We start from the raw sequence: 20,084 nt of genomic DNA, 5'->3' as shown, positions 1-20,084 counted from the left end.
CATCCTTTTGTATTCTTGCTGTCCTTCCAAGTCTCTTCTTTCATTTGTGAGGGCTTCTGCTCCACGTCAGTGGATTCGAGGTCAAAGAGGGTAACTTGACCGCTGGAGGAGCCACCTGTCTGATTACCCTGCAGTGGGAGGGCAGGAGGTGTGACTCCTCGGGGCCACCCCCAGAATCCTGGGTGCATCCTGAGAGCCAGGCAGCCCCGGGGTCCCTTCTGCGAAGGGCCCTGGGGGAGAGAAGCTGAGAGAAATGCACGCGGGGGTCGGGTGGTGAGGTGGGGTGGCATCTGACACAAAGCCAGCAGGTAGGAGGGGTTGGGTCAGCGTGTGTGGGTGCCGGACTCTCCTCGTCGCTCCTGCACTTGCTGTATCAGCCTCCTCTGTGGCGCCCAGGTGGCTTCCCTGTCTCTAGGTTAATACCATTCCTGCCCTCCCTTCACATCAGCACCATCCCTCCTTTCCAGGTGTTCAAGTGACTCCTCTGTTCAGAAAATGCTTTTTAACACAGACACACACATGTGCACACACGCACACACACACGCCCCAAATCCTTCATGGGACGTGGACGTTCTGACCCCAGACGATTTTTCTAGCATCACTTTCCCTTGGGTCCTGCCATACACACCGGACTCACCGCCATTCCTCCCTCCTTGCTTCTTTGCCTGCCTGAAATGTCACTGACACCCCAACACCCACCTTCGGGCCTCATCATCATCTTTCCCTCCCCTTCCCACAGCCCAGAGAGGGAGTTCTCTGGGGTACCATGGCATTTAGGCTATACTTCTGACCTCAGTTAATTTTTTGTTGCCGTAGGTTTGTTTCCTCCATGGATTGTGAGCGTTTTCAAGGCAGGAACCTTTGTCCCTCATTCACTGTTGCACCCCACACCCAGCAGAGTGCTCATCACAGCTGTTCCAAAGCGGTTTGCAAAGGAGGGATATTCATGGGGACCACTGTTGTCTTTTAAATATTTGATATTTGCTTTTGGACTAGATATAGATAACTCTGCATGTGTCGGTCCTGACAACCAGTTCCTCGTATCGCCATGTTAGCTTCCTGACCCGCAAAATAAAAATAATGCTGGTCTGTGTTGCATAGCAATCAATGTGCAAGAACAAACAAATATTTCAAGTACCAGGAAGAAGTCTTGTTAGGAGACCGGCAAAGTGAATCCAAACTCCCTTTTCAAGCCCTTGGAAGAAAAATGAGGGGTCATTCTCCTAGATGAAGACTCAGATTTTGGGTTTTTCTCTTTGCCTGAATTTGCTTAGATATAAAAATAGGGGATTGGGGGCTTCCCTGGTGGCGCGGTGGTTGAGGGTCCGCCTGCCGATGCAGGGGACACGGGTTCATGCCCCGGTCCGGGAGGATCCCACATGCCGCGGAGCGGCTGGGCCCGTGAGCCGTGGCCGCTGAGCCTGCGCGTCCGGAGCCTGTGCTCCGCAATGGGAGAGGCCACAGCAGTGAGAGGCCCGCGTACCGCAAAAAAAAAAAAAAAAAATAGGGGATTGGATTATGTCTCTTCTTCCCCTTTAACTCTAAAATTATATTATTGCAATGGTTCTACTTAACAGGTGTTAAATATTACATAAATGTTTTTTTGTGCTCAAATTCACAATAAAGACTACATTAAAAGACCCCGCTTTTACCGATGCTCCAAAGCATATTCTGAAATTCATTTGACTTGTAGTAACGGATGTGCAAACACATTAAGTGATCACTTCCAAACTGCTCTGTTTCTTTAAGAGACCTCGGTTGTTAAGTTGGAAGATCACTGAACCATATGAGGGTCAATAAAAGAATAAAAAGTCACTGGTTAGTGATTCGAGTACAAGGAACTTGATCCCAGTTCAGTGTCTGTGTGTCCATATGCCGCTCCCGGTCAGAGTGGGAGCGTCTGGTCCCCAGGTGCTCGCCCTTCCAGGATGGCTTCGAGGAGACTGATGAAGCTGCTGTTCTTTGAGCTCCTTGAGCTTGCTGCCTTCTCTGTCCCCACGCTGGTGATAATGGAACAGTTTGCCGATGCCTATCAAAGCACAAGGGGTACACCTGGCAAAGCGCATTATTGGCTGATTGTTTCCTGTTCCATCGCCTATGTATCTTCAGTGACTCTTTTGATTTGGGTTCCCGTGAAAGTTCTCTTGTACAGGAAACGTCATCTTTACCAAAAAATCAAAGGATGGTAAGTAACAGAATTCTTTAGCAGGGAACCCCTGGGATGCTTTCAAAGAGATTTTCTCATGTACTCTGGGTAAGGATGTTAGTGTAGCACACAGGTACATAATGGGAGATTAAGGAGAGGTAATAATCACTGTTTATATAAATGTGTTCCTGTTATGGTATCTTCTATATTTTTTTATCGGGTCATTTTTTACTGATATGTGTTCCTAAGAGCTAGCATGAATCTCTGATACTCTGAGTAGTAATTGTTGTACTAATTCCTCTGTACACAAAACTGCACGAAGTTTTCACAGTTAATTTACAGAAATCATAACTGTAAGGTTCTAATATAGAATTTTTTCTTTTGTGTAAAACTGAAAGTAATGTCTGTTAAAATGTTTATATTGCATTATTTTGTAGCTCTAAGACGTCCTTTGAGCATTAACCACTGAGATTTTTAAGCAAATTGGTTCCTTTACTTAGATTTTAAATAATTTGCTATGTTGGTAAATTCTATTACCTTGGTGAGGGGAGGGATAAGTAATTCAAATAATAACACAAATATTTTAAATAAATCAAGGTTTAATATGGATTGAACTCAGTTTAACTAATGACTGTATTGATCCATGTAAAGGTAATGAGAACATATAATTTCTGATCCTCATATATTTTTCCTTTTAAATCTTCAGATCTGGTTCTTGTCATCTGGGATTTCTTCGTTTTCTTTGATAAGTTAAATTTTTCTTTCATACTAATTTTTTTTTTTTTTTTTTTTTTTGGCTGCATTGGGTCTTCGTTGCTGCGCTCAGGCTTTCTCTAGTTGCAGCGAGCGGGGGCTACTCTTCGTTGCGGTGTGCAGGCTTCTCATTGCGGTGGCTTCTCTTGTTGCAGAGCACAGGCTCTAGGTGCATGGGCTTCAGTAATTGTGGCACATGGGCTCAGTAGTTGTGGCTCACGGGCTCTAGAGCGCAGGCCCAGTAGTTGTGGCACACGGGCTTAGTTGCTCCGTGGCATGTGGTATCTTCCCGGACCAGGGCTCGAACATATGTCCCCTGCATTGACAGGAGTATTCTTAACCACTGCGCCACCAGGGAAGTCCGCATACTGATCTTTTAAAGTTGAACAACATAGGGACTTCCCTGGCGATTCGGTGGTTAGGACTCTGTGCTTCCACTGGGGGGCCTGGGTTTGATCCGTGGTCAGGGAACTAAGATTCCGCAAGCCACACGGTGTGGCCAAGAAAACAAAGTTGGACAACATAGAACACATTTGAAAAGCGAGGAGTCGGGAATTTTAACCCAAGCAAAGGCAGAAATGTAAAAGTAATAGACACAGCAGTATAGCGAGAAATCCTGTGGCAAGGGTGTGGCGGGGGAGGCATGAAGCGTGGGGCGCAGGAAGGGCTCTTTAGGTACCGACACTGGGTGTCAACCCCCAAATCACCAGGGGACTCAGTGCCCCGCGGGCAGAGCTCCTGTGAGGTTTCTGAAAATAGATCACGTGGTTGGCATCAATGGGGTTTAGGTGTTTTCTAACACTTGACCCAAATCCTCAGCATCAACTAAGGGGTGGGTCTGAAGCTGAGCTGGGCCCTCCACCCCTCACACCCGCTAGGAGTGGCTTCAACTGTTGAAGACTCCTGGCCAGGCTGGGGAATGTGTAAATGAGTACAGGAGTAAACCAGTGGCAAGCTGGTCACGCCCAGGAAGGTGCTCTTTGAGTTTTTTTACATTGGCTCAATCCCTAGGACCTTAGGTCTGAATATCATTCAGGCAGCAAACCTTCCCATGTTGCTTACTATTATTAATATAATATTATTGTTATTGTCATTAAGCTATAATTGCTTCTTTACTGATCACTTATTATGTACTATAAAATTTATGTATGAATTTCATTTCATCCCATACCACCTTGTGAAGTATATATATTTTATGAGCTTATCATTATTATTTCCAAGACGAAACTGATGATTAGAGAGGTTAAGAAACTTACCCGGTCAATTGACAAGTGAGTGAAAGGACTATACTTTGGACCTAGGTCCATCTGATTCTGTAATTGGTACTTCTAACCACTACCTGAAACTGCTTCTTTGAAGGATGAGGTCCCAGTCTCTGGGGGCAATTGAAACTAAGGAAGAGAAGTAGTCTTTCATTTCTACCCCCTAGTGTTTGTGTTTGTGTTTGTTTGCTGTTTTTGTCTGTACATCTGGTCCAGCTACTCCCCTTGTGCTAAGTTGTCTTCGACTGTCACAACAATTACATCTTCCAGTGATTTCTTTTGGGAAATACTCTTCCAGTCTTTTTCTTCTATTTGTGGGTGTGGCCGGCCATGAGTGTTCTAAATAGTTTTAGATAGAGGACAGGTTATCTATGATTTCAGTGAAACTGTTCCCTCATGACCTCTTTTATGAGCCATTATTATCTCTTACTGGCCTAGAAAAGAAGAAACTGTTACTGAGTACTAGTCTAGGAGCCTTACACATTCCGTACCATTAAAGTTAAACTTTATGACAACCTAGTAGGTATGCATTAGTATTCTTGTTTTATAGATGAAGAAATGGAAACTTGAACATGTGATTAACTTTGTCTAGTGACAAAGCTTATAACTGGTGGAGCTGGGACTGGTGAGCCCACACTGATCTTATCGTGTGCTGTTTCTTCTAACTTACGCAACTTCTCCTGTATTTTTTCTGACTTTGAATGCAAAGTGTGTTTCAAGAAAAATGCAATTCTTCTAGTGTCATTAGGATACATTTCCCCTAAAGATGTATATTTGGATGTTATATATGGGTCCCAAAAACGAGTATAAGATATTTTAATATATGTGGTAACATAGCGTGCGTGTGTCATATAACCTGATTCCTAGATGAAGATGATGCAAACATTATTGCTACTATAGAAAGTAGGGATTGAAAGTATGAATTATTTTTGAAGAATACTTAAATAGTTGTTTATGTGAGATTTCACAGATTCTTAGCATTCACAGGTACACTGTCGATGGGCCTATTTGAGAACCTCTCTGTATGTCCACGTTGGCGTCATGGGCCCTGTGAGGCTGGTATTCAGGAGAGAGTGAGTCAGCCAGCTAGTGAAGCCCTGACAATATGGCTGAGGGTTGCAGACCTGAGTTCAAATCCCAGCATTGACCCTGATTGGGAGACCGTGTGTGAGTTCTTTAAATTCTTTAAATTTTAGTTTTCTCATGAGCAGAACAGGGACGACCTAGTTTCTTTATTGGGTTGTTTTAAGAAACTGAATAAGATTATGCATGTAAAGTTCTGAGCACAGTGCCTGGCACATAGTAAGAACCCAGTGAATATTAGTGTTATGACCTCAGACTGAATCATGTTTCCATTGAAAACATGATCTAGGGTAATCCTCAGAATGACTCTGAGAAGCAGTAGAAGTAATGATAAAAGTGATAAAACTGAAGAAAATTCTATGTTATAAGTGATACTCTGCATATCTGGAGAATCTTGTAGGTCTCTTTTATCCTTTGAGAGTAATGAGGGTCAATAAAGTGGTATCATGAATATCTTATAAAGTATTTTGCATATATACATAACATGCTTTTATTTATTTTTTATTTTTTTTTAAATTGAAGTATAGTTGAGTTATCATGTGTGTTAATTTCTGCCACATGGCAAAGTGATTCAGTTATACATATATATACATTTTTTAATATTCTTTTCCATTATGGTTTATCTCAGGATACCGAATATAGTTCCCTGTGCTATACAGTAGGACCACGTTGTTTGGCCATTCTGTATGTGATAGTTTGCATCTGCTCATCCCAAACTCCCAGTCCATCCCTTACCCTCCCCCATCTCCCGCTCGGCAACCACAAGTCTGTTCTCTACAGTGTGTGTTTTATTTTTCATTTTCTCACTTGACCTGCATGCCTGTGTTGTAAAGTTGAGGGAATGGATATAATTGCCATTTTATAAGGCAGGAAACAATGTCAGAGAGCTTAAGACACACACTAAACCAAAAGTAGTCTGAACTTTTATCTGGTGTTCTTTCCTTTATTCTTGTTAAACACTTCCTCATTCTTTTGGAATGATTGTTCCTTTTTAGGGTTGCCTGTCATAATTTATCAAAGACTAGGGAGCTGGTTTGAGGAACGAAGAAAAGCTATTTATATCCACACCAAATTTTATATCCCAGTAAATAAGAGGAATCTTTGCCCGGGATATCAGTGAATAGGTGAAAACATTGACAAACTAGCCGGAAACTGAAGCAGATTTCCTCAGACAGGGTACCTTGGGGCAGAATAATCCTGGAGGACTTTTGGGGATTCCCAGACTGCTGTGGAAGTCAGGGCTATCCTGGACGGTGCTAAGTTAGAAAGACTCCAACATTTTGGAACATTTTACCTTGTTTACATCCTTAACATATGCCCCCAGATTTGCTGTTGATTTGTTTCAGGTGGCAGTGGTGGTAGCAGCAGGAATAGTTACAGCTGTCATCAGAGTAAAATAAGAGAAAATATTGGCTGAACAATTACTATGTACCAAGCAGCGTTGTAAACACATCGCCTGTATGACTTCAGTTAATTCTCGAAGATTTTTGAAGAAAGCTTACAGTGCCCATTTAACAAGTGCGGAAATTGGGGCACGGAGGTTAAAAGACCACCCAGCCAGTGGGTAGGGAGCCAAGCCCAACCCCAGGGTGTCTGGGGTCTGAGCCCCTAAATGGTCCACAGTAACACACATGAGTGACAGGCTAACCCGAAGAGGGAGAGCTCGCTCTTTTCAGCACCTCTGAGAAGGTCATCGGTGAGTTACCACGAGCTAAACCCTGGTGCTTAACAGTTACCTCTTCCCAGAGCATCCCCTTTCTTTCAGTCTGTCTGTCATCTTCTGAAACACTCAGGACTGATCATTTTCTCCTCCTTGATTACAGGCTTTCTCTGCTTGTCCCACAATCTCCAGTAAAGCGGCGTGAGTGGATTCACTTTTGCTTTTCTCTGCTGCATATGCAGTGTCGCCAGATTCCATGAGTTCTTTCTCTTTCATCTCTTTCTCTTTCATTCAGGACCTTGCTCTCCGTGGCTGTTTTCCTCTCCCCAGTCAGGCGCTGATTTCCAGGGAGGTGTGCACTTGAGGTTCTGGCCTAGTTCCCCAACTTTTCACCTGTTCAGGTCCAGCGTCAGATCCCTTGTTCTGGTCGCTTGTGTTCAAAAGGAGGCACGAAGAGCATTTTATTAACCTGCTGCGGCTCTGGCAGCCTTCACCAGCTGCTGTCCTTGCCTTGGGCCTCTCTGTCCCCCTCATTCCCTCCCAGTCCTGTTGACAGAGTCATAATCCGCTTGAAAACTGGTGTCTGCGTGTCAGTTCCACCTTTAAAACTCTACGCTTCCCCTTGCTTGTAGAATTCAGTGTTGGCATCATTCTGAAGCTGGAAGGCACCAGAGCGTTCATCTAGGGCACTATTTCTCACAAGACAGTCTGCCTCTGATTTTAAAGGGAATTTACGACTTTTTGTGTCTCTAATTATGAGAAGAGCCTTCCTTATTTCCTTGTATTGAAATGAACTCTGCCACCACGTAGCTTCCTTCCAGTCTTCCTTGTACATGTCACATCCTCTGCCCCCTTTATATGCCAGTGAATTTGGCCATGGCCGGGAGCTCTACCCATCGCCCCCTGATTCCCGCTTTTTATTGCTTTCCTTTTTTTTTTTTATAAGATGCATCAAGTATTTTATTTATTTTTTTGAATATTTCTTTGAATTTTTTTAAATTGGGGTATAGTTGTTTTACAATGTTGTGTTAGTTTCTACTGTACAGCAAAGTGGAGTTCCCTGTGCTATACAGCAGGTTCTTATTAGTTATCTATTTTATACATATTCGTGTATATATGTCAATCCAATTCTCCCAGTTCATCACCCCCCCACCCTCTACCCCTCACCCCCCAAGATGTGTCAAACATTTTAATTCGGAAGTTGCATACTTCAACTTGCATAGAAGAATTTGGCCTCATCCATCAATTTTCAGTGATTCGACACTTGCCAATTGCAGAGTACTGTCCTTGTTATGAAATTACACTAGCGTGGCTACAAGCAATTAATTAGCCCCATATAATGGTCACTCTCAGTAGCATGAGCACATTTCTTTCTCTTTTTAAAAAAATTTTATGGGACTCTAGTTGGTGTACAGTGTTGTGTTAGTTTCAGGCGTACAGCAAAGTGAAATAGCTATACGTATACATATACCCCTTTTTATTGCTTTTCGAGCACTCTCATCGGCTCTCATAAACTGTCCCTTGTACAGTGACGACTCCCCACATTGTGTTTCTAGGGGTGACCTTTTCTCTGAGCTCACTGACATCTTCTCTTCTCCAGTGTCCAGGCTCCATCAGTATTTCTTGTCTTATGATTTCTGGACCTTTTACTCTTTGGGATGCCTCCTTGGGATGCTGGTTGGCTTGTTAATGTCTGAGTGTGGTCTCATTGATACCACACACCTTCAATTTATTACAAAGCACAAGAACGCGAAACGTAGCAAAACAAGGTCTGCCTGTATATTGGTTTTAGCCAACAGTTCTAAGTTTTAAGGCTTGGCAATAAACCTCTGTGTCTGGACACTGTCCTCTGGGCTCATCAAGGTGAAGGCTCCACCCTCTGGGCCTTGGGCAGTAGCCCTGCTCTCTGGATCTGAGGAGGGAACCCCTGGGCCTGTGGTGGCAGCGGCAGCTTCCCCGGCCTCTGCAGCATCATCAGAGTTGTTCTTCCCTTTTCTTGAAGGATAGTACATATTTGCATCCATATAGCTCTGTTTTAGCCTGTTTCCTGCCGATCGTACCCAGAAGTCTCTCAGCCTTTCTTCATTTTGTCCCATCTCTGTCCCCCTTCAGTGCAAGCTGTCAGGGTTTCTGCTGAGATGGTTGATTGGATTCACAAGCCACACCCTTACTGTTGTCTCCAGAACATGCTGTCTCATTTTTTGTGTCTTTTGCAATATGGATAGGGTGAGAATTTTCTGAATCTTCAAGACTGGGCTTTTTTTTGTTTAACAATTCCTTCTTCAATTTCTCTCTCTCCTCTTGCATTTTACTCTAGTCAACAAGGAGAAACCAGGCAGTGCCTTCAACACTTTGCTTAGAAATCCCCTTAGCTAAGTGTCTGAGCTCATTGCTTACAAGTTCTCCTTTATACTCAACAGAACACATTTCAGCCAAGTTCTCTGTCACTGTATAAAAAGGATCACCGCTCTTCCAGTTTCCAGTAACACAGTCTTCATTTCTGTCGGAGATCTCACCAAAAGGACTTTTAATATTCATGTTTTTAGCAACATTCTGTTCATAATAATATATGTATTCTCTAGAACAGTAGAGGCTTTCTGTACAGCTCTCCTCTTTCTGAGCTCTCCCCAGAATCTCCTTTAACTTCCATATTTCCACTAACATTCTCTTCTGGATAAACTAGCCTTTTTCTATCCTGCATCTTCATACTCTTCCAGACTATCCATTACCGAATTCCAAAGCCACTTCCACATTTTGGGTATTTGTTACAGCAGTATCTCACTTCCCTATAGCAAAATCTGTGTTAGTTTCCTAAGACTGTCATAACAAAGTACTTCTAACTGGGTGGTTTAAACAACAGAAATTTATTGTGTCACAGTTCTGGAAGCTAGAAGTTCGAGATTAAAGCGTTGGAAGGCTTGGTTCCTTCTGAGGGCTATGAGGGAGAATCCAGTCCAAGCCTCTCTTCTAGCTTCTTCTTCTTTTTTTTTTTTTTTTAACATTTTTTTAAAAATTTATTTTTGGCCGTGTTGGGTCTTTGCTGCTGTGTGCGGGCTTTCTCTAGTTGCGGTGAGAGGGGACTACTCTTCATTGCGGTGTGCGGGTTTCTCACTGTGGTGGCTTCTCTTGTTGCAGAGCATGGGCTCTAGGCACGTGGGCTTCAGTAGTTGCAGCATGCAGGCTCAGTAGTTGTGGCGCACAGGCTTAGTTGCTCCACAGCATGTGGGATCTTTCTGGACCAGCGATTGAATACGTATCTCCTGCATTGGCAGGCGGATTCTTATCCACTGTGCCACCAGGGAAGTCTCTCTTCTAGCTTCTGATGGTCTGCTGGCAATCTTCGGCATTCCTTGGCTTATATAGATGCATCACCCTGATTTCTGTCTTCATCTTCATATGGTGTCTTCCTGTGTTTCTTCATGTCATCTTCCTTCTGTACATATCTGTCTCCAAATTTCCTTTTATATAAGGCCACTGGTCTTTTTGGATGGGGGCCTGCCCTAATGACCTCATTTTAACGTATTACCTCTGTAAAGACCCTATTTCCAAATAAGGTTACATTCTGAGGTCCTGGGGGTTGGAACTTCAGCATGTCTTTTAGGGAGGACACAATTTTACCCATACCACTCATTAATAAATTAGAAGCATATGTTAGCAGTAAGTCAAGATTTTCAAATACAGGTTATCATTATTTCTGCTTAAATAAAACACAGATTTGGATTAGTATTCACTTATTAACTAGTCTGTTCATTCATTTAGCATTTATTGAATTCCTACTCTGTGCCAGATATTCTCCAGGGTTATGGGGTTCTTGAACTTGGATGAGAAACAAGTTACATCTCTATTTTCGATAACCTCTGATTGAAAGATGGCATTTCTTTCCATTATGAATGTTGGTAACAAACCACAGTAGTATTAGCAGGACCTGCAATTTTATTACATAGGTTTTTTTTCATATCACATTACAATTGTTGCAGATACTTCAGATTATGGTTTATGATCTTCACTACCTTGAAATTATGAGAGACTACAGTTTCCACTAGATCTTGAATGCTCCAAAGAAAATTAGAAGACACTGTATTCTTAGATAAGTGTATATATTACTAAATCAACATTTTAAAAGAATGTGGATAACTGTATTACTTTTTTTTTTTTTTTTTTTTTTGTGGTATGCGGGCCTCTCACTGTTGCGGCCTCTCCTGTTGCGGAGCACAGTCTCCGGACGCACAGGCTCAGCGGCCATGGCTCACGGGCCCAGCCGCTCCGCGGCATGTGGGATCTTCCCGGACCGGGGCACGAACCCGTGTTCCCTGCATCGGCAGGCGGACTCTCAACCACTGCGCCACCAGGGAAGCCCAGATAACTGTATTTCAATATAATTGCTTTGTTTTGTAGTCTATGTATTTTGTGCATTTAAAAATTCTATTCTGAGAAGGGTCCATAGGATTTAGCAGATTCCCAGGAAGTTTATTGTACAAAAAAGATTTAGAAACATTGTTCTAAATGCTGGAGCTAAAGTAATGAACAATTCAGATAAGGTACATAGTCCCATGGAACTTACCTTGGGGATAGGCACACAGGAGCCAGACATGGATGATTATGATCTAGATTTAGGTCTACGATCTAGAGACACCCTGGCAAAAAGGAAGAGCCAGTGTAAGCCTCGAAGGTGGGGCAAGCTTGGTGTGACCACAGAATAACCAGGGTGCTAGTATGGCAGGACTAAGTGGATGGTGGGGAAGAGGCAGGTCATTCTAAGAGAAGAGAGTAGGAGACATAAGAGAAACCACATCACGTAGAACACTTAGGCAACAGTGACAGGTTTCAATTTTATTCTAATTACATTAGTCATACATTGAAAATATTTTTAGAATCTCTAAAATATACAAATGAGTGTATTTTGTGGTAAAATACACCTAGCATAAAATTTACCATCTTAACCATTTTCAAGTGCACAGCTCATTGGCATTAAGTACATGCACATTGGTGTGCTACCATCGCCACCATCTATCCACAGAACCCTCTTCATCTGGCAAAACTGAACCTCTGTAGCCATTAAACAGTAACTCCCCATTCCCCACTCCTCCCAGCTTTGGTGATTTTTGAGCAGGGCAGTAACAAGAGGTGTTTTACATTTGAAAAATCAGACGTTTGCTCTACAGAGAAAATATTGCTAGGCAAGAAGAGGGACACTAACAGGAAACTGGTTACGAAACACTGCAGATGAGATATGATAGTGAGAGAACCACGATGTTAGCAGGGGTTGATTCAAAATACATTTTGGCATTAAATCATCAGACGGCATTTGATGATGATTGGAATGAGTATGGGTTCTTTTTTAGGCATGTTAAGTTTGAGTTGCCTATTAGATTAGACATCTGAGTGGAGGTGCCAAATAGATAGTTGGGTGTCCAAGTCCAGAGCTCAGGATAGAGGCCAGTGTATATATACTATAATCTGTTTGTGAGTCATGGGCAAGTGGGTGGTGTTTAAAGCGATGGGATTGGCTGAGATCATCAGGGGAGATAATATAGATAAATAAGGGGTGCAGGAATAATCCCTGGGGCACTCTTATTTTTTAGAGGTCAAGCTGAGAAGAGGATTTAAAATTCCATCTTACTTCTGGTTTTAGCAGGTTGTACTGAGTCTGGCTATGAGAGATGGGCTATCCAATGCCCTATCTTATGTCTATACCTAGAACATCTAGGATGGGACTGGGGTAGAGTGAAATGTTGGGACCAAGAAGAATTCTTAGTCCTTTGTAAGACTCCAACAATACTTTTTGAACTTAAACACATACTATCCTATATATGTAATTCATATAATACGTATTTAACTAAGGAAAGAGGGGGTAAATATTTCACTATAGAAAACCTCTGAGTATATTTTATCTTCCCATAAATTAGTGATGTTAAATATACATTTTAATTCTCTCTGTCATGATAGACTATTATATATTATATCTCAATAGCTATTTGTTTGCTTGATCATGCAAGGCTTAAAAAGTGGTCCAAAAACAAATTTAAAAACTATGTGATTTTTATGTCTATATGATTTTTTTTTGGGGGGGGTGGTTCACGTAAAAAAATCCAGGTGTTTTCACTCTAAGTTGTCTTTAACTATCCAACAGTATATTGTTTCTAAATATATTGTTTGAAAAATCAGTTTTACAACATGGGGTATAGTATCACTTGAGAAGGTCATGCTGTTCTTTTTTTCAGTTGGTCGCCAGACCCTGAACTCTTGGGCAGGATTCTAATGAAGGAATTTTGAAAATATTGAATGTCATTTGCCTTGTACTGTGATGCTTTTAGCAGTCGATGGTTTGCTAATTATTTGGAAACCTCTCACCCCTTTGTTCTAGAAAAGCATTCCGGCTTTTGTGTGTGTTCCCCTTTGCCATACTCAAACATTTGGGAAATGGAAATAGGGAAGTAGTAGCTTCTTAGAAAAACTATAGATGAATGGAACAGGAACTGCAAAATTGGCAAAATGTAACAGGAACTGTTGATCTTGTACATTATTGCTTTTGCTTATTTTTTCTCCTTTGCTAGGAGACCTGTTATGATGATGTGTGTAATCCTCACCACACTTCCCAGCTTCAGCTTCTCTATAGCAGTGACCAAGGTATGGAATTTTGATTTCTTGTCCTGCAAGATTTTGAGTTTTTAAAATGTCCCCTGTTATTAAAATTTCATAGAGTGGTGTGCCCAAACAAATTTCTTGAAGTTTATTATCTCCGGTCTTATTCTAAGTTGCAATATATATATTTAAGGTACTAAGATCATTGTTACCTCTGTGATTGTGGAGGAAAGTATAGCAGCCAATTAGAAAAATTGCTTCTGTGTTTGTATGTGTGAGAAAGGAAAGTTATTTGAAAATAATAAAAAAGCAAGGAATTTGAGAGTACATCCACATGTGTTTCTTCTAACCTGATGTTTTTCATGAGTGTCCTTGGTTCTAAATGGAATATCCAATCAATATCCAAGGGAACAACCACTCACATGCTAAAGCTTTGATAAGATTCCATTGACAAATAATTTGTACACGATGTTTATTTGAAAACAAATTTGAGTTTATGTTTCAATAAATGCAGCTACAAAGGGACGCTGATGAATGGATATCTGCAGGGCAGGAATACTATAGGCAGAACTTTCAGCCTGTGAGGACTCTATTACCCAGAGAGTTCAAAGCAGAATGCCCTGCTAATCTTATTAATTTTCAAGGTGCTGTGAAAGATTTCATTTTTTTAAAATTTATTTATAAGATTTTCATTTACATGCTGAGCAGGTAGTCATTAAGTGCTTATTACATGCCAGGTACTGTGTTAGAAACTGAGGATAGAGCACTTAGAAAATTTGACAGTCTCTGGCCTTCAGTAATTTTTTATTGACAGTAGAGAGAAAAATAAACAGGCAGCTAGAATAGGTATGATCAGTTCTGTGAGAGAGGTGAGTACCAGGTAGTGGATGACATCATTAGAAATTACATGACTGTTGGGAGATGTCCTACATGTAGCATTAGGACAATACATGAACACACAGAATAACCTCAGAAGGCCATACAGATGGACTTTGCATCAAATTGCAACACACAAATATTTTAATCTAGATTTATCATTTTCTCCTTCCTCCCCAAAGACCTTGTAAAGCACTTGGGAGGTTCCCAAGAGCTTTGAAAATTCAGTGTACAGCACTTTCAAGGAACACCACTATCACAGATGATGCTCTATCTACAGTTTAGTTGCTCTTTTGGGGATTCTTTCCCATTATGTCTCACCCGCTGTTGGGTATTTTTCTTTCCTTTTTTCTTATTTTTCACTGAAATCTAACACACAAACAGAAAAGCTCACACAACATAAATACACAATGTTAATGGAATACCACAAAGCAAACTCCCATAGAAACACTACTCAGGTCAAAAAATAAAACTTTGTCAACGCCCTAAAAGCCACTTCCAATGACTACCTTTCCCTCCATCCCAAAGGTAACTTCTATCTTAACTCCTAATACCACAGGTACCACAGGTTAGTTTATCTGTTTTTGAAAGTTTTATAAAGGGAAATCAAATTATCTATTATCTGTCTACCTACCTATCTATCTAATTTGTATCTGGCTCCTTTTATTCCAAAGTATGATTCATTCATGTTTTTCTGGTTAGCTGTAGTTCATTCATTTCCGTTTCTATATTTCATTTCATTTTATGAATTTATCGTAAAGTATTTTACGAATTCATCATTTTATGAATATATCGCACTTTATTCATCAGTTCTACTCTTTGTTTTTAAATGGGCAAAATATTTTAATAGGCATTTCACAAAGAAGATCAACAAATAGCAAACAAGCACATAAAAATATGCTGAACAGGGCTTCCCTGGTGGCGCAGTGGTTGAGAGTCTGCCTGCCGATGCAGGGGACACAGGTTCGTGCCCCGGTCCGGGAGGATCCCACATGCCGTGGAGCGGCTGGGCCTGTGAGCCATGGCCACTTAGCCTGCGCATCCGAAGCCTGTGCTCCGCAACGGGAGAGGCCACAGCAGTGAGAGGCCTGCGTACCACAAAAAAAAAAAAAATGCTGAACATTATTGGTCATCAGAAAAATGTAAGCTAAATCACAATGTGATACTACTACATGCCCACAAGAGTGGTTAAATTTTTTTTGTTGTTGTTGTTTTTTTTAAGTTAATTTTTATTGGAGTATAGTTTCTTTACAATGTTGTGTTAGGTTCTGCTGTCCAGCAAAGTGAATCAGCTATACGTATACATCATCAGTTCTGCTCTTAATGGCCATTTCAGTTTCCAGTTTTTGCTGCTGTGAATATCCTGGAACATGTCTCTTGGTGCCCATGTGCAAACATGTCAGTTGGTTAAATGTGTAGGAGTAGAACTGATGGGTCACAAGATGTTCAAGTACTCAGATGTAACTGACAGTGTCAGTTCTTCAAAGAGAGTATACTAATTTAGACTTCCACCAGCAGAGAACGAGCGGTCTTCGTGTTCCTCATCCTCAGCAGCACTTGCATTTTTTTTTTTTTGCGGTACACGGCCTCTCACTGCTGTGGCCTCTCCCGTTGAGGAGCAGAGGCTCCGGACGCGCAGGCTCAGCGGCCATGGCTCACGGGCCCAGCCGCTCCGCGGCATGTGGGATCTTCCCGGACCAGGGCACGAACCCGCGTCCCCTGCATCGGCAGGCGGACTCTCAGCCACTGCACCACCAGTGAAGACCAGCACTTGCATTTTAAGTCTTTTTATTTTAACCATTCTGGTGAGTATATTCTTGAATTGCATTGTAGTTTTCAATTGCATTTCCCCAATAATTAATGAGATTGAGCATATTTTTCATCTTGCCCATTTTTTCTAATGTCTTGCTTATCTTTAAAAATTGATTTGGAAGAATTATTTGTATATTCAGATTTCAAGCCCTTTTTTGGTTATATGTATTGCAAATACCTTTTCACTCTGTGACTTCGTACTCGTTTTTTTTTTTTTCGCGGTACGCGGGCCCCTCACCGCTGTGGCCTCTCCCGTTGCGGAGCACAGGCTCCAGACGCGCAGGCCCAGTGGCCATGGCTCACGGGCCCAGCCACCCCGCGACACGTGGGATCCTCCCACACCGGGGCACAAACCCACGTCCGCGGCATCGGCAGGCGGACTCCCAACCACTGCACCACCAGGGAAGCCCATGTGACTTCGTACTCTTAATGGTATCTTTTGATGGAGAGAAGCTCTTAATTTTAAGAGTCCAATTTCTTTTCTTTATGGATAGTTCTTTTGGTTACTTGTTTGAGACGATTTTGTCATATTGTGAATCTGAACCTTGAGGTCCTGAAGATACTCTCCTATATTATACTTTGGAGGCTATATTATTTTGCCACTCTCTTTTAGATTCACAATCCACCTGGAACTAATTTTTGTATATGTTTTGCAGTAGGGAATCAAGCGTTTTTTCCCAAATAATATCTAATGAACTGAGTACCATTTATTAAAAAGCCTGTCTTTGCCACATTTATTTGCAGTGCTGTCTTTGTTATAAATCAGATGTGGGTATACCTGGTCTATTCTGAGCTTTCTTTTCTGTACTGCCTACTTCTCTATTCCTGTGCCAACACCACACTGTCTTAATTCTTGTAGCTTTATAATAGCTCTTTATATCCAGAAAAGTAAACATTCCTATCTTCTTTTTCTTCTAGAAGTGCTTCCACTTGGTATCCTCATATTCATTTTTAAAATTTTTTTTACATCTTTATTGGAGTATAATTGCTTTACAATGGTGTGTTAGTTTCTGCTTTATAACAAAGTGAATCAGTTATACATATACATATGTTCCCATATCTCTTCACTCTTGCATCTCCCTCCCTCCCACCCTCCTTATCCCACCCCTCCAGGCGGTCACAAGCACCGAGCTGATATCCCTGTGCTATGCGGCTGCTTCCCACTAGCTATCTACCTTACATTTGTTAGTGTATATATGTCCATGCCTCTCTCTCGCTTTGTCACAGCTCACCCTTCCCCCTCCCCATATCCTCAAGTCCGTTCTCCAGTACGTCTGTGTCTTTATTCCTGTCTTACCCCTAGGTTCTTCGTGACATTTTTTTTTCTTAAATTCCTTATATCTGTTAGCATATGGTATTTGTCTTTCTTTCTGACTTACTTCACTCTGTATGACAGACTCTAGGTCTATCCACATCATTACAAATAGCTCAATTTCGTTTCTTTTTATGGCTGAGTAATATTCCATTGTATATATGTGCCACATCTTCTTTATCCATTCATCCGATGATGGACACTTAGGTTGTTTCCATCTCTGGGCTATTGTAAATAGAGCTGCAATGAACATTTTGGTACATGACTCTTTTTGAATTTTGGTTTTCTCACGGTATATGCCCAGTAGTGGGATTGCTGGGTCATATGGTAGTTCTATTTGTAGTTTTTTAAGAAACCTCCATATTGTTCTCCATAGTGGCTGAACCAATTCACATTCCCATCAGCAGTGCAAGAGGGTTCCCTTTTCTCCACACCCTCTCCAGCATTTATTATTTCTAGATTTTTTGATGATGGCCATTCTGACTGGTGTGAGATGATATCTCATTGTAGTTTTGATTCGCATTTCTCTAATGATTAATGATGTTGAGCATTCTTTCATGTGTTTGTTGGCACTCTGTATATCTTCTTTGGAGAAATGTCTATTTAGGTCTTCTACCCATTTTTGGATTTGGTTGTTTGTTTTTTTGTTATTGAGCTACATGAGCTGCTTATAAATTTTGGAGATTAATCCTTTGTCAGTTGCTTCACTTGCAAATATTTTCTCCCATTCTGAAGGTTGTCTTTTGGCCTTCTTTATGGTTTCCTTTGCTGTGCAAAAGCTTTGAAGTTTCATTCTGTCCCATTTGTTTATTTTTATTTCCATTTCTCTAGGAGGTGGGTCAAAAAGGATCTTGCTGTGATTTATGTCATAGAGTGTTCTGCCTATGTTTTCCTCTAAGAGTTTGATAGTTTCTGGCTTTACATTTAGGTCTTTAATCCATTTTGAGCTTATTTTTGTGTATGGTGTTAGGGAGTGATCTAATCTCATACTTTTACATGTACCTGTCCAGTTTTCCCAGCACCACTTATTGAAGAGGCTGTCCTTTCTCCACTGTAAATTCCTGCCTCCTTTATCAAAGATAAGGTGACTATATGTGCGTGGGTTTATCTCTGGGCTTTCTATCCTTTTCCATTGATCTATCTTTCTGTTTTTGTGCCAGTACCATACTGTCTTGATTACTGTAGCTTTGTAGTGTAGTCTGAAGTCAGGGAGCCTGATTCCTCCAGCTCCGTTTTTCATTCTCAAGATTGCTTTGGATATTCGGGGTCTTTTGTGTTTCCATACAAATTGTGAAATTTTTTGTTCTACTTCTGTGAAAAATGCCTTTGGTAATTTGATAGGGATTGCATTGAATCTATAGATTGCTTTGGGTAGTAGAGTCATTTTCACAATGTTGATTCTTCCAATCCAAGAACACGGTATATCTCTCCATCTATTTGTATCATCTTTAATTTCTTTCATCAGTGTCTTATAATTTTCTGAGTACAGGTCTTTTGTCTCCTTAGGTAGGTTTATTCCTAGATATTTTATTCTTTTTGTTGCAATGGTAAATGGGAGTGTTTTCTTGATTTCACTTTCAGATTTTTCATCATTAGTGCATAGGAATGCAAGAGATTTCTGTGCATTAATTTTGTATCCTGCTACTTTACCAAATTTATTGATTATCCCTAGTAGTTTTCTGGTAGCATCTTTAGGATTCTCTACGTATAGTATCATGTCATCTGCAAACAGTGACAGCTTTACTTCTTCTTTTCCGATTTGCATTCCTTTTATTTCCTTTTGTTCTCTGATTGCTGTGGCTAAAACTTCCATAACTATGTTGAATAAGAGTGGTGAGAGTGGGCAGCCTTGTCTTGTTCCTGATCTTAGTGGAAATGCTTTCAGTTTTTCACCATTGAGGATGATGTTGGCTGTGGGTTTGTCATATATGGCCTTTATTATGTTGAGGAAAGTTCCGTCTATGCCTACTTTCTGCAGGGTTATTATCATAAATCGGTGTTGAATTTTGTCAAAAGCTTTCTCTGCATCTATTGAGATGATCATATGGTTTTCTCCTTCAATTTGTTAATATGGTTTATCACATTGATAGATTTGCATATATTGAAGAATCCTTGCATTCCTGGAATAAACCCCACTTGATCATGGTGTATGATCCTTTTAATGTGCTGTAGGATTCTGTCTGCTAGTATTTTGTTGAGGATTTTTGCATCTATGTTCATCAATGATATTGGCCTGTAGTTTTCTTTCTTTGTGACATCCTTGTCTGGTTTTGGTATCAAGGTGATGGTGGCCTCGTAGAAGGCATTTGGGAGTGTTCCTCCCTCTGCTATATTTTGGAAGAGTTTGAGAAGGATAGGTGTTAGCTCTTCTCTAAATGTTTGATAGAATTCGCCTGTGAAGCCATCTGGTCCTGGGCTTTTGTTTGTTGGAAGATTTTTAATCACAGTTTCAATTTCAGTGCTTGTGATTGGTCTGTTTATATTTTCTATTTCTTCCTGGTTCAGTCTCTGGAGGTTGTGCTTTTCTAAGAATTTGTCCATTTCTTCCAGGTTGTCCATTTTATTGGCATAGAGTTGCCTGTAGTAATCTCTCATGAT

At 41.1% G+C, this 20,084-nt stretch overlaps 1 protein-coding gene across 1 annotated transcript in view; it reads left to right on the top strand.

Moving 5' to 3' along the window:
* The first annotated feature begins 1,928 nt into the window (after positions 1-1,928).
* Positions 1,929-20,084, top strand: part of TMEM236 (transmembrane protein 236) — a 46,162-nt gene continuing 28,006 nt past the window's right edge. The window contains exons 1-2 of the mRNA XM_030832382.2: positions 1,929-2,185; positions 13,459-13,531. Coding sequence (XP_030688242.1) covers positions 1,929-2,185; positions 13,459-13,531 — 330 coding nt within the window. The remainder of the gene's footprint in view (positions 2,186-13,458; positions 13,532-20,084) is intronic.

This window comes from Globicephala melas, chromosome 2, assembly GCF_963455315.2.
Source record: "Globicephala melas chromosome 2, mGloMel1.2, whole genome shotgun sequence".
Classification (NCBI taxonomy): Eukaryota; Metazoa; Chordata; class Mammalia; order Artiodactyla; family Delphinidae; genus Globicephala; species Globicephala melas.
The sequence above is the reverse complement of the archived record's forward strand: the minus strand, read 5'-3'. Positions and strand labels throughout refer to the sequence as shown.